Source organism: Staurois parvus, unplaced genomic scaffold (assembly GCF_062004578.1).
Source record: "Staurois parvus isolate SC_StPar_1 unplaced genomic scaffold, SC_StPar_1.0 ptg000177l, whole genome shotgun sequence".
In the NCBI taxonomy this organism is placed as follows: Eukaryota; Metazoa; Chordata; class Amphibia; order Anura; family Ranidae; genus Staurois; species Staurois parvus.
The window spans coordinates 566,571-582,347 of NW_028317973.1; the positions used below are offsets into that span (position 1 = coordinate 566,571).

A 15,777-nucleotide genomic window follows, 5' to 3' on the forward strand; every position below is an offset into this window, starting at 1 on the left:
CAGCTGATCTTTCAAAGTGAAAAATAGAAGCCTATAGGTTGCCATACATAACTTCTTCAAATTCTTGCTGCTCCATTTTTGATAAATTCCCTTCAATGTACTTTGTTCATTGGAAATAATTATGGAATGTCACATTTTGGATGTAGTAGAAATGTAAGACATTCCATGTACTGCAGTAAAGAGGCATTAGGCACTGAACTGGTGGCATGAGATATAGGTAGTCTCCTTTGATTCCTTCCTATTCTCTGTCAGCTAAATATTCCTAGTGTTAGTTCTAGGATTCCTCTCCCTCAGTCTTCAAGATTATGCTCTTTATAGGGGGAAGTTGATTAATTTATAGAATCATATATTTAATACTGGCTAGGAAGGTTGCAGTATGGCTTCCCACACCTCTGAATCACCTATGGGTGTTGGGTTTAAGGAATCTTCTTATTGTTCTGGTCCGGATAGTCTTATACACCACCTTAACTTACCATACAGGTGTTGTTGATCACCTAACCCTTCAATTTTTTCTAGGCTTAGGGTTTCACATTCCTTCTTTCCATTTTCAACTTTCTATAAGAGATTAGTTATCTATCAGGTAGCAACCTATCTTATCATGGAACTCCCTCTCCCTGAAGTCAAGGGTCAGGAGTGTTCAGCTTAAGGCTCCAGCTGTTGACTGGTTGGCCTTTTTTCTGGTCATGTTTTGCTAGGCTTTTCAGCAGTTGTCTGAATATTTTTTACATTAATGAACATACACTTACCAGCCATTTTATTAGGTACACCCGTTCAATTGCTTGGTAATGCAAATTTCTAATTAGCCAATCACATGGCAGAAACTCAATGCATTTAGGCATCTAGACATGGTAAGGATGACTTGCTGAAATTCAAACCGAGCATCAGAATAGGGAAGAAAGGGAATTTAAGTGACTTTGAACGTGGCATGGTTGATGGTGCCAGGTGGGCTGGTGTGAGCATTTCAAAAACCGCTGATCTACTGGGATTTTCATGCACAACGATCTCCATGGTTTACAGAGAATGGTCCAAAAAAGAGAAAATATCCATAGAGCAGCAATTGTGTGGATGAAAATGCTTTGTTGATGTCAGAGGTCAGAGGAGAATGGGCAGACTGGTTTGAGATGATAGAAAGGCAACAGTAACTCAAATAACCACTCATTACAACCAAGGTATGCAGAATATCATCTCTGAATGCAAAACGCATTGAACCTTGAAGCAGATGGGTTATAGCAGCAGAAGACCACACCGTGTGCCACTCCTGTCAGCTAAGAACAGGAAACAGAAGCTACAATTCACATAAGCTCACCAAAATTGGACAATAAAAGATTGGAAAAATGTTGTCTGGCCTGATGAGTCTCAATTTCAGCTGTGACATTCAGATGGTAGGGTCAGGGTGTAGTATATCTGTTTGATTTCCTCTTTATGGATTGTTTTTTTTCTCTGGGACTGGGGCCAGTAAACTTTTTTGTTGTTATTTGGTAGATTGCTGGGTGGTCCTCTACTTCTCTGGCTGGGACCCATAGCCCTTTCAGGTAGCAGTTCCTCCCCTTATTATTGAATATCTGTCCTGGTTTGGAGCACCAGCTGATCCCCAGTGTCCTCCTGTTAGTCATGGTTATTCCATAATGGTTGCCCTTCTTCATATAGCCTTTGTTCAGGTATTGATTTCTTCTTGTCGTATGATGCTCACATCTGATGAATCTCACAGTGGTTATTGCCCATCCCTCAGCTGGACTGCTTTTGGACATCCCACCTTTTCAAGAATTTGTACAATTTCTGTGTCCCTCAATGTATGATAAAGAAAAGAAGGTTTTTGTTCTTACTGTAAAATGTTTTAAAACATTTTGAAAAAAAAACAAAGGTCCTGCCCTTTTGTGTTATTAGATCTTGTACCGTTTGCTCACAAAACTGAAGCATGATGGTTGGAGATGAGGTTATATAGGGGTTTGCTTGACATTCTTTGTATATCACTGTTACTGTAACCAAAGTTAAAGTATGTACAAAAATCTTATTTTCCCCAGTAGTCCACTGGAAGACACATTGCTCTTCTTTCTGGTAAAAGATCATGTTATGTTTGCCTGCTGCCAAGATTAAACTGTTCTTCAAAGAAGGATACTCACTTACTTCCCTTTCTCACTGCTTGCAACAACTGAGCTTCTTGAAGCAGACCTTTCCCCATCCTCCTAATATGAAACTAACACCATTATTGAAATTATATTTGCAAAATACATACATCAAATTATTATATCGTGCCTAATTTCTTTCAGTATTCCCATATCCTATTTTACCTAGGCCAACAGTCCAAAAGCAAACATAATCCATGGATGGTTTCTTCTGCCTTTTCCATGGAGGACTACCAATGGTGTCATTGCAGAATTTTGTGCATGTGCTTTATGAAAATTTGTGAAGTTATCTCTGGGAAAAGGAGAACCTATTCCCCCAAGTTCTTGCAAGGTTTTATACTGGAGATCTTCCTTGAAGGCACAGGTAATGTAGCCTGACCAGGGGACAGTTGGAAAAGAAAACTGGGAAGCTCACTAAAATGTAATTGTGACAGACCCAACAAGGACAGGAGTTTTTGGAAGGGACTACAGGCTAGCCTCTTGCCTACTGACCATGAGCCCTGGCATTTGAGGGGGCTCTATTCCTTTAGAGATGTGTGCCTGGCGGGGATCTTTGGAGTAGTTTTTTGGATTCACATCCATGTCTCCTCGATACATACAGACTTTGAGAACTAGAGGACCCGGATGCAGATTTGGCTTCTCTGTGCCCAAATCAGCATTGACTGCTCCCTCCTAGAACCAGAAACTCAGAGCAGATGTTAATATAATCAGCTCAAAACAACCTGATTCTGAGGTCTACTGCTGTACTCTGTTTAAGGTGTTATGTATTTACTGTCGTGTCTTTCTCCCATTGTTATTTGCATTCATTGACTCACCTATTTTTTCTTTCTGCTGGCTAATTCTCATGGAGATTCCTACATGATGGGATTAGTCTTGTGTCAAACATGACCTCCTTACCTAATCATTGTGTGATGTTTATCACAATGTGTAATATTTGTTTTATTGTTCATGTGGGGACTACCCCTATTTCTGCAGTGTATAAAAACCTGTATTTCTGTTCAATAAAGTAGTTCCTGTTTGCACCTAGGCTAGTGTTATCTAGTTCTTTGGTGCAATTCTGAGCTATAATACTGTGTTCCTATGTTCCAGCGGCGAGGAAGTAGCTCTCTGGCGGATGCAATCCAATGACTCTCACTGTGTTCCTGTGTTCCAGCAGCGAGGAAGCAGTTCTCAGGCAGATGCACTACAATGGCATGCGCTGCTGTCTCAGAGAGGAAGTCCTGGAATAGATGAGACTCCAGTGCACATTGCTGGATCAAAAGGGAGCTTAGAAGAGTATGGAGGGGGGGGGGGGTTTGCTGGGGGAGATGCTGCACAGAGAAGGTTTTGCACCTTCCTGCATAGAATACATAATGGTAAAAAACCTTGAGCCTTTACAAAAACTTTAAGTTGCAGTAGGTTATGGGAGCGAATCCAGAAAACTTTATCTCTGTATCTCTAAACATTCTGCACTTTTGTCCACAGGCAAAAGAAAGACTAGTAATGCCTGCTTTGACAACCAGATAACATGAAACAATAGAAGTCTGCAAAAAAAAAAAAAAAACTACATACATAGAGTTGTGAGAGGTTGAACTTGATGAATATCACTATTTGTTTCAAATGTATTATTTATGCAAAACTTTGGTCCATATGCCATTTAGCCTATAAATATGTTTTTAAAACATAAAATTATCAATAATGAAATATACTTACTTATGCTTTCTAATGTCACTGATGCCGTTTTTACGATTACCAAGCCTTTCTGCAGGATTAATCCTAGAAGCAAAAAAGTAATTGCTTAAACTTCCAATCGGCCATAAAATTATGTTAAAACAACTGGATTTAGTAAGTATTGATTTTGTAAACAAAGCTTCAAAACACTAGTAAGTACCCAAAAATTAAGACGAAGGATGTTCATTAATATATTTTTCATAAAAAGCTAAGAAATAAACAAATATGAAAAATGCTAGTTTGTTTAATGTACAATACATTTTGTATTACTAATACTATTCCAAATATTTTAAATTATGTTGTCCATATTTTATATTTCTACATATAGACCTTATTCTAGCACTGTGCTGGTTGTAATTAATTGATTAATTAAAACAGTAGCTAGTTTAACAGAATGGGTAAAGGACTGAATGATCAGAGGGGAGAGTAACTGTATCTTTCAGTTTACTAAACAGTAAACTGTCCATGTTGTCCATATTTTATATTTCTATATATTGAACTTATTCTAGCACTGTGCTGGTTGTAGTTAATTGATTAATTAAAACAGTTGTCCATATTTTATATCTCTACATATTGACCTTATTTTAGCACTGTGCTGGTTGTAATTAATTGATTAATTAAAACAATTGTCCATATTTTATATTTCTACATATTGACCTTATTCTAGCACTGTGCTGGTTGTAATTAATTGGTTAATTAAAACAGTAACTAGTTTAACAGAATGGGTAAAGGACTGAATGATCAGAGAGGAGAGTAACTGTATCTTTCAGTTTACTAAACAATTGCAAAAAAGCAATAATACGAAACAAACTCAGGATGACAAAAAACATGCATAAACTGCATAATAATATAAAACAGATTATGAAAGCTGCACAGACATGGACTCTTCACAGCAATGTCACTGTGATTCAATCAGGGTGACACGTGGCTGCATAGATTCCTCCAAATACAACGTGAGTGTGGCAAGGAGTCTTGGTTTCTACAATACTGCACTTAGAGGGTCTTTTTTCTTGGCTCACTGGGCTGGTGAGCTACTGTCTTTTAGAGACATCTGGTCTGATCAGGGGCAACAGGAGCCCCATAAGGAGATCCATTGGAGGAAGAAGGCTGCTGGTTTCTATGATTAAGGATCCAGGGTGATCCTGCAAGCGGTTTGGCCCCTAGGGGTCACCTGGAGGAGGTGAGGAGGCAATTTAGCCGCAAACAGAAGAAGCGTGTTGGCACGGAATCACGGAATTGTTAAGCACTATTGCACACTGCATGATTTATTTATCATTCACATATTGTTTTTGGACATTTTCCAGATCATTTGAGCATTTTTTTAGTGTGGACACTTTATTGCACTCTAGCACTTTCTGTTTAGCCCCTTTAATTTGTGGCGTTTTCTATATACTATATTAAGTGTGTGTACACGGTTTTTGAGTAAGTGAGAGGCACATTCTTATGATTTATAGGTACTGTAATCAATTTAGTGTGTGTGCATGGTTTTTTAAGTGAGAGGCACAGTTATTGTCATTAATTTGGGTTGACACTATATTTGTTTAGCACTATTTGTAGTTATGAATTACGCTCCATATGAGTTACTAATTTTTATGAGCGCTGCACTATTTGTTTAATGTTTAAGACTGTACAACAATAGAGTCAAGTATAGAATCAAAACTTTAGTAAAACAGCACAGTTTTTTTTAATCCTTAAAACAAAGGTGAACAGATAGAAGGATGTGAAAGACAACAGGTTCTTTTGCAAACTTTCCTGTTGTCAGCAAACACCATGATTGGTTAATCATGATCACATGATGTGCTCACAGATGTCTCTGGCAGGTTCATCCAAAAACTTGGGCAGCATGCTCAAGGGAATCAGAGTAATCTTCTGAGCGCTCTTCAGCTAGGGAAAAAGGACTTTAAGTACCGTATTTTTCGCTCCATAAGACGCACCTGACCATAAGACGCACCTAGGTTTTAGAGGCAGAAAACAGGAAAAAAAAAATTCTGAACTAATGGACTGCAGACATAGTACAGGAGATGACCAGAGACTGCGGACACAGTACAGGGATGACCAGAGACTGCGGACACAGTACAGGGATGAACAGAGACTGCGGACACAGTACAGGAGATGACCAGAGACTGCAGACACAGTACAGGAGATGACCAGAGACCGCGGACACAGTACAGGGGATGACCAGAGACTGCGGACACAGTACAGGGGATGACCAGAGACTGCGGACATAGTACAGGGGATGACCAGAGACTGCGGACACAGTACAGGGGATGACCAGAGACTGCGGACACAGTACAGGGGATGACCAGAGACTGCGGACAGCACAGGGATGACCAGAGACTGCGGACAGCACAGGGATGTCCAGAGACTGCGGACAGTACAGGGATGACCAGAGACTGCGGACAGTACAGGGATGACCAGAACCTGCGGACAGTACAGGGGATGAAAAGAGACTGCAGACACAGTACAGGAAATGACCAGAGACTGCGGACAGCACAGGGATGACCAGAGACTGCGGACAGCACAGGGATGACCAGAGACTGCGGACAATACAGGGATGACCAGAGACTGCGGACAGCACAGGGATGACCAGAGACTGCGGACAGCACAGGGATGACCAGAGACTGCGGACAGTACAGGGATGACCAGAGACTGCGGACAGTACAGGGATGACCAGAGACTGTGGATAGTACAGGGGATGACTGCTGACCTTTGGGGAGGGGGGGAGCGGGTACCTGAATTTGACAGATACCCGCTCCCACTTCCGCGTAGTTGTTCTTTCATCTTACCTGTTCCTCTATCCAGCCGCGCGCTGTCTTCCCGGCTTCTGTAATGGCGCTTGGCATGACAGCCGGGTGCCCAGTGCGCATGAGCGAGAAGCACTTGCGCTTTGTGATTGGTCCGGCGGCTTCTGGGATCTGTCCCAGGTGCCGCCTTACCATTCACAAAAAGCACCGCTTCTTGCGCATGCGCACTTGGCACCCGGCTGTCATGCCCACACTACAGAAGCCGGGAAGACCGCGCCGCTGGATAGAGGAACGGGTAAGATGAAAGAACAACTCCACGGAAGTGGGAGCGGGTATCTGTCAAATTCAGGTACCCGCTCCCCCCCTCCCCAAAGGTCAGCAGTCATCTCTATAAGGTCCCGCTGTAGAGCTGAGCGGCCGGCCCGGTATTCTGACACGGCGGCAGTGGAAATACCGGACCGGCCGCTCCATATTCGCTCCATAAGACGCACTGACATTTTCCCCCCTTTTTTGGGGGGAAAAAAGTGCGTCTTATGGAGCGAAAAATACGGTAATACCTTCCTGGCTTGGGTAACATGCCAGAAGGATGTTAATTTACATGGGGCATAGGAACATGTTAAGCCTAAAGAAGACTATTTTCTGCAAAAATCAACAATGTTGCATCTGCATCTTCAACCCTAGCGCATCACCGCTCCATGTATTACTCTACAATAGGTAATGTGTTTTCGCATATAAAGTTAGTTTTCCACATGCCATTTTCATTAAAGCCCACAGCTCTTTATCATGGCTTGTCATACTGAATTTCTCTAAATAGACTTGAATGTTTCCCTTCAAGCACATTTGAACAAATAAAAGGCAGAAAAGCTGACAGCTATATTTTACATTGTGCTCATTTTTGTATTGTTTATGCTTGTATGACTGTATTAACCATTAATTTATACAGAGAAACCTCATGTAAAAATGTCTAAATACAGAACAGTCTGTGCATTCCTCCTTGCATACAATCAGTAATTTTTTACATACACTAACCTGCTCCTGTATCGTAAAAAAGGTATAATCGCTTAGTTGCTACAAGGCAATTCTTTCTGGACACTTTATATATAAAAGTCCCAGTAATATGTTTGACATTATAAGTACTTTCAAAAAAATTAAAAATATATGCTGGTTTTCAAAAAGAGTGTTGAAGAATTCTTTTTTGCCTCTGCAAGATAAATATTGGTGCTTATGATAGATTCAATTACGCTGATGACATGGTGGCTTAGGAGCCGGCACTTAGGCCATAACAGGTTCCCTGCCTGCCAAATGCACCTGTCACATAGACAGCTGCAGTAGCTGAAGAGTTGAGCTGTTTTTGGTGGGCAAAGCCTGATTGGGATGCTGAGAGACTAGATCCTCATCATGTCCACCTATCTTGTGATTGGCAGGGAACTGCAATGGATGAATTCCATAGCTGCTAGAAACCCCAAAAGGGAATATGGAATCCACCCACTACTGTTCGCTACCAATCACAAGGGAGGCAAATCTGATGGGAAACTCTGAAAGAATGATCTGCTTTCAGCTGCTGGCCAGGGGATTGCCGTCAATGACCAAATATGGCTGTGGACGGGGCTCATCTTCTGATGTGGGTACCTGTGCGAATATGCTTGCTGATGCCCGGGTAACACGAGCAAGGGGCCATGGTCATACAGAATTCAGCTTTAAGGATGCACCCCCAAGTCAGAAACAAGCCACTCGCTTTGCACAGTTCCACTTGGTAGACTTTAACACTTTGCAGTTAGGCACTTTTCCCTTGTTACTGTACTTCTCCTCACAAGTACAGCAATTGCAAAGTGCCTTTGTCCTACTCACCAGCACAATCATGACTGTCACCTCACTCCCAGTGAAAATGTGAGTTCCCGCCATACACATACAAAACAGACAGCAGTTACTAAGGAGCTTTAACATTTTCTTTACTATCTCTTGCTTGTGTACATCCAGGCTAGGTCCCTGGGTCCCCTGTGCTGAGATATAGGTCCTGAGTATGGAGTACCAATCACTAAGGAGGGTTTCAAGCTCTCCAATTCCTTCATTACTGGGGTGACTGTCTCCCATACAAGATACTGACCTTCCACTGGCTGGCTGCTGTAGCATCCTCCACCACTTTGCTGCTTACCGGTAACAACTGCAATATAGCCACAGCTCCTGTCAACTGCTTTGCACGTTTAACACTTCAATGGTGGCCCTCTCGTATCTCCTCTTCATCCCCATGTTATACTTGCCCTGTTCATGACATGCCCTGCATGCACCCCTTTTTGGTAAGAACTCCAGACAAAGCACGGTTAATGGATTTTTACTAAAGAACGTCTTGTAATACAGTCAGTTCAAACAATCTCTCAGAGACATATTACAGCATAACCCTTTCCTTCCTACCCCAGGCTGTAAGCTCATACCGCACCATGTTGTAAAGTCCTTTGCTCACAAAGTCCATGTAGCTCCAACAGAACCTCGACTGGGTACCCACAAAAGGGATCACCTTCCTGAGAGGTGGCAATTACATCAGTCCACAGACCAACTTGGTCTCTCTCCATGTGCTTCCAAGGACTCTGAGAGATAACCTCCCCTTGTATTATTGGCCACATAAAGGGGTGGAACCATGAATACCCAGGAGTCAGTACCTTAACCATTTCCTGACTCCTGGGCAGCCTGCTAACTAAAGCATGATACATACAGAACATTTAAATAACATGAGTTTGTACAAAACACTGAATTAGCACAAGACAAAAACTCTGCCCCACTTTACATTACACTTACATTCATCTGTTGGCGGGAAATTCCGCAGCCACCGGCGTACTAGTAATCCACAAGCACTTGAATGAAACACTTGAATTTTTAGTGAAGAAATACATCTGCCTTGTTTGTGTTTCATATTTTAGCCTATTCTGCCTCTTCATGTTCACATACTGTCAGAGTGCTGGACAATTTTTACTAAACTATGCCCAAGGGCTATTGCTCTGAAACAGGCCAGCAACAATAATAGTTAGCTAGCAACAAGTAGGAAATACGCCCTGTGAAAATCCACATGCATGCAGCCTGTTATCACTGTACTGCATGTGGACAGGAACAGAATGTAAAGAAGCTGAAGGACATCAGCAGGATAAAGATCTAAGAAAAGGATGAAATAAAGGCAAATTTCAAACTCACTGTATCCACCGCATACCTACGGTAGCAGGGGACCCAAACCTCACCCCTAATTTCCTAGCCCACACAGAAAAAAAACTTAGGTGTTTCTAGGATTTGGCAAAAATTGTGGGTGCATTTTACTATGTGAAGGAGCCACATACAAGGTTCTTTACAATAAGTCTGCGAAATTGTAAAGTAGTTCTTCACAGGAACTAGTTTTAAGCAACTTAGCAGATTGCCTCAATGAAGAGATGGGTACAGGACTGCTGTTAGAAACTACATATTTTCCAAAAATAATTGGGGTATATATTGTGCTTTTATTTTTTAATTCATTAAAGTGTATTTTGTCCCAAAAAACTGTATTTAAAAAACCACTGCGCAAATATCATGTGACATAACAAATTGCAAAGGTAGCCATTTCATTCTCTACAGTCTTTGCTAAAAAAAAAATATATAAGGGTGTGTGGGTTATGAAGGGATTAGCCCCTAAGTTTGATGTTCCACCATCTTGTCTCTCTGAGCCAAAGTCCTTCCATCTTAAGAATCAGTATCCATCTTAAGTCTGTATTTTAAAAGAATTGACTTTCTTGTCTTAAACGGTAATTTGTCAGGAGTTAGGAAGTTCCTCTTTTTTGTCCAGGTGCAACTTCCCCTTTTTCCCTTAACTAGCCTAAGACTGAAAGTCTGCGGTGAGCTACATCCTGTTGAAAGAGTATTAATAATTTTAAGCCAACGGTAAAAAGGGGTGTTTTTCTGCTTTCTGAGGTGTCCAAAAGTTCAAGGCTTGACGTATATACTAATAATTAACATATATGCCAACTGATTGGGCATGACTGACGTATGTAATATTCTAATTGGTTAAATGCATACCTGTCAATTGATTGGTTCTTATATTTCTATGCTTTGTTTTAAGTTTCATATATAAGTTTAAACACGGAAGAATAAATTCAGTTCATTCTGAGATACTACCTTGTGTCTGTCTGCCATTCCTTTGTGTCTCAGATGAACTCCGGATCTGAGGGTAATTGCTGGTCAATGCCAGGGGCTGACGGAAGTCAGTGCAGAAGGGAACGAGAGTCAATTCCTTTCAATTGGGGGCTCGTGTCCGGGATGAGATAATCACCCTTTTTTGGTAAGTAAGATTTTTTGTCATTTTGCCAAATAGTCTCTTGCCGGAAAGGCTCTGATTGAAATCTCATGCCCTTAGGTAAGCACTGGGCTTCGCGTCTTAAGACGTCAGTGGCCAGGCGCAAAAAAAGTGCTGTGGGGAGCACAAAGGTCTTTTTGGAAAAAGACTAGAGGCAGTTTTGGGAACTGCACAATCTCTTATGAGAAGAGATTGAAAAGAGTTTCTCTGAGAAGAAACCAGGAAAAGCCCGGGGTTGACCACTATTGCCCTGCAAACCTTTGCTTTACTTCCTATCGCATAGAAGTATAAGATAATTTGTTTGTGTGACACAAGTGCCCAGTTGGTAAGTGTATGGGCCAGCGGTCACTGAAGGTATTGTCAATTTCCGTGTGACATGCCCCACCCCACCCAGATAAGCCTTATTGGTTGATGATCTGGGTGAGGTGATTGCGTGGTAACGCCGAGTTGGGTGCCTATGTAAATGTTTTGTTTAAATTGTGTTGTAAGCTAGAAAGGATTGGCAGAATATTATTAGAAAGTATTGTACACCCAGGTTATAATCTTCACTTTTATCAGTCACTAGAGAAAGACTAGAGAAAGTATCTTAGGTCCAGGCATTTTTATAGGATAAATTGTCATTACAGCCTATAGGACAGATTTGTGATACAGATATATTCAAGTGTAAGATATGGGGAGAAGTCAGAGTAGGAATAAGCCCCCTCTCCCAAAAGTTGGTGAAGCGTGTATAGATTATGTAGCCCGTATCTGTGGGACAGATTATTCTTTAATTCACCCCTGGGTAGATAGATTAGCAGAATGGAGTGAAGTAATGGGCAGTGTGGATCCATTTCCCTATAGTGGTGACAATGATATTTTTCATATGGATATGGTTAGGGGACTCTGTCTGGGAGAAAAACAGTCATTTCCATGGTACGAAGGAGACCCCATGTGGGACCCAAGGTATATGGCCAGGGGTGGACAGAATTGGGTGACGTTTGCTCCGCTTTGGTTTTATAGGAAAAATAAGCGGCAAAAGAAGGCCGAGGTGAGGAATGATGATGCAGCGAGAATACATTCATTAGAGTCAGAAATAGACAGATCCACACACCCTCTCATGTTACTCCCTCCACCGTACGGTTATCCCACCCTTACAGAGGAAATTGTTGATTTCCTAACCAACCATTATGTAATCCAAAATCCCATTCCCACTGCACCTCCCACATCACCAGTATTAATATCTGCACAGACACACCAAATAACTAGTGCAGTTCAGATTTCTGCCACACAGCCTTCTACAGTTCAAGCTCCCGAGGATTCTCAGAGTGTAGTTCAAACTTCTGCCACACATGAAGCCACAGGGAGAATTGTTCTCACTCCAATTACTGAGGAGGATTTATTTTTTGAAGAATCCTCTGGTTCAGGTTCCCTGGTATTAAGGGAGAGTGATAGTCTGGATGTAACAGACATCCCGAGTTCACCACTTGAAACAGTATGTGGAGAGGATTCGCTGAAAAAGTGGAAAACTCTCTATAAGAACAGGTGGGAAACCCACCGACATTTTGAAAGCACCACCTTTTTCAGTTTTTTTGTTTTGCTGCTAGAGCATTTATTCAAAATCATACCCAATTGTCCAGTTGATTTGTTCCCTTGGGAAAGCTTAGTGTTAATCTAAAACTCTGGGAAAGGAGGTATTGTAGCTTAATCTGCCGGGATACCAACTGTCCCTGTTATGACAGTGTTTATTGAAATATGATCCCTCACTCTCTGCTGGAACAATATAAAGTTTGAGCAGAAAGTTCCTTGGATGTGGGATTCATTTCCTGCATTCCAATACAAGGCCACACTGTGTTTCATAAGATAAGGCCCTTTTGTTTAAAATAAAGGAGGTAAGAATAGTGTCCGTGGTGGAGCATTTGTTTCAAGGCAAGAATCCTTGGAAAGATGATTTCACCATACAACAGCCCAATAAATCTAGTTGAGAAGCCAGACGGTTCTTACAGATTTGTGCAGGACCTGATGGCTATAAATGCTCTTGTAATTCTCATTGTCCCAATAGTACCTGACGTACCAATACTCATTTCCTCCATCCCACCTGATGCCGAGTTGTTTTTTTTACAAGTGATTGATTTGACAAATTGTTTTTTTTTTAGCAAATTCCTCTTGTTAAGGAGACATGGCTAATTTTTGCCTTTAACTTTAGAAGTAAAAGTTTTATCTGGAGTGAATTTCTCCAGGATTATACTGTAGTCCTCCAGGCCCCAAGCTATGAACTCCTAGCCATGGTTTAGTTGGTTTCAGTGCGGACAGCCAGCCAGGTGGAGTGTGTATCTTATATGTGATCATAAAGTGTCTAAGCAAAGTTATAATGGTGTTAAGAAACTGTTGAATACCTTGGTTTTGTCCTCACAAAAGGTGATAGGAAATTCAGTCACAAAGAGAGCTGCGGCTCTTATGGGTCTGCCCCGCCCATTGACCAAGAAAGACATGCTTACCTTTCTTGGTATGATTGGTTGCTGCCGCCAATGGATACCTGACTGTTCCTACTTTGACAGTATTTTGAGACAAACCACAGGTTCAGAAATGTCAGATCTTGAGAAATGGTTAATTGAAATGTGTAATGTTTTTGTGTATCTGAAACATGCTATGGTAATAGCCCCTGGTCTTGGTCTGCCCGCATATGATCAAATGTTTTATCTGTATGCTAGGGAAAATTGTAAAACTATGTCAGGAATCCTGGCTTGGGGAGCATGGAGGTACACTCCGCCCTTTTGTTTTGTTTTTTCTCAAAGATGGTTCTGGTACAGGTTCAAGGCATGCCTGTGTGTCTCAGAAGTTTGCTATTATTTGTGATGGTGATTCAAATGGCTATGTCATTTACTCTTGGACATGAGACCACCTTACACACCACCACTTAGTGAATATGAGGTTATACTGTTGTTAAACCCCAAGTTGAGAATAAAATATATTCCTCCCACTTTAGATCCTGCTCCAATTTTAAATGTCACTGTTAGATCAAATATTGCAGTACATTTGCTACTTCTAAAGATATTAAGGGGAATGTAGTTAGTGTGACCAAAAGATCCACTAATTGGACTTTGTGTCACAAGAGGGGAGACCATGTATTCTAGAAGCTAGTGCACCTCTGTTCATCTTACAGTATCATGGGGTAGGTCACAGCTCACAGTATTATGGGATAGGTCACAGGGGATGGCAGGTTACATGTGAACTGCTGGATTTTTTTTTCATCCCTGGCCCCCCCTTTATGGTAAAATCATATGTGTCTAGATGCATTACATACATTAGGAACAATCCTCACAAGACAAGACATTAACATTTTTTATCCGCTCACAGGTAGATTTTACACACATGCCAGAAGTAGGAAAAGGACAGGAATATTTTTTGGGTAATTGTGGATATGTTTAGCCGCTAGGTGGAAATGTCCCTCAGAGTTCAGGTATAGAGATAAGGATGATTCCTTTTAAGAAGACAGGTTACCCCCCCCCCCCCCTTTTTTAGGTTTTAATGGATAGGCTCTTTCCCACTCCCTGGGCCAGACAGCCACTCATGGTAGAAAGAGGGGATTTAGGATTGATTCAGGAAGAATATGTGAGAAAGTTTATTGAAACTTTGGACAAAGTTGAAAGAAATGTTGCTGGCACTTTACTCTTTTTTTTCACAGGAACCAACTCGTTTCCGTGATCGCTGTCACTAGGACCGCTGTTCTGACTGAGGATTCCAAGGCCTGGATCCATGCCAGCCGTGTAAAAAGGGTGAACCAAGCCCCTAAGAAGCAAGACAAAGGCAAAGACACAGATACAGAAGAAGCAGCCAGAGAAGTCCTGAGAGATTGATCTGAACCACATGGAGTGCTTCGTCAGCCCTGGAAACTTCAACCCATCCAAAGAACTTGAACTGAATGAATCTATAGCAAATGACAAACAATTCCAAATCCCTCAACAAGCCAACCCAAGTGAAACCTTGCATCAAAGGTTCTATGGCCTTTGGGTGGCGTTGCTAATTATCAACTCTTTTATTTTTTTGATGGGCATAATACTGAACAGTTTGGCCCTTTATGTGTTCTGTTTTCAGACCAAAGTAAGGACACCCTCTGTTATTTACACCATTAACTTGGTAGTGACAGACCTTTTAGTGGGTCTCTCTCTACCAGCACGAATTGTTATGTATTACCGTAATGTAGAGACCTGTTATATCTGCTATTATGTTCACAGTTTTACGTATTCTGTGAACATGTACTGTAGTATTCTTTTCCTGACCTGCATCTGTGTTGATCGCTACCTGGCTATTGTGCAAGCCAGAGCCTCACGCAGATGGAGAAATCCCAGTTATGCCAAATGCATCTGTGTTTTGATTTGGATATTTGCTGTAATTGTAACTTTCATTATACTGACCACAACAATTAACCACAAACATTGTTGTTTTTTCCAGCTACTTATGCTGACGGGTTTTGAGTATTTTGTTCCCTTGGTGATTGTTGTTTTCTACACCCTGCGGATCATGTGGACTTTGTCCAAGTCAATACAAATGAACCAAAGCCGAGAGAGACGGGTGAAGGCGGTACAGCTCCTCATAATGGTGCTGGTCATCTTCACAGTCTGTTTCACTCCCATTCATGTTAGTCAAGTGGTTTTCTGTGTCCGCAGTGAGGTGTCTCGGGATGTCATCCTCATTGTGTACCATGTCACAGTAACTTTGAGTAGTTTTAATAGTTGTATGGATCCCATTGTCTATTGTTTTGTTACTAGCCATTTCCAATCCGCTAGGAATAGTATTTTCAGAGAACAACCGTCACCAGTTCCTTTTAACAGTCCCTGCCCCTGCCGTAGGCAGCTCGCCCTGGGGGCTAGGAATATACAGGAGTAATGATGCAATCAAAAGATAGATTAGGCATTGA

General features: G+C 41.5%; 2 protein-coding genes across 2 annotated transcripts in view; one reads left to right on the top strand and one right to left on the bottom strand.

The window, feature by feature from the left end:
• LOC149462289 (cGMP-dependent protein kinase 2-like) overlaps positions 1–15,777 on the bottom strand; it is a 232,611-nt gene that overhangs the window by 13,526 nt on the left and 203,308 nt on the right. The window contains exon 17 of the mRNA XM_089677088.1: positions 3,816–3,878. Coding sequence (XP_089533214.1) covers positions 3,816–3,878 — 63 coding nt within the window. The remainder of the gene's footprint in view (positions 1–3,815; positions 3,879–15,777) is intronic.
• Positions 14,590–15,746, top strand: LOC149462290 (G protein-coupled receptor 20-like). The gene has a single exon (XM_089677131.1). The coding sequence runs from the start codon at positions 14,727–14,729 to the stop codon at positions 15,744–15,746; it is 1,020 nt and encodes a 339-aa protein (XP_089533257.1). The 5' UTR covers positions 14,590–14,726.

Coding starts and splice junctions, on each gene's coding strand:
- LOC149462290 (XM_089677131.1), top strand. CDS start 14,727: ATGGAGTGCTTCGTCAGCCCTGGAAACTTCAACCCATCCAAAGAACTT.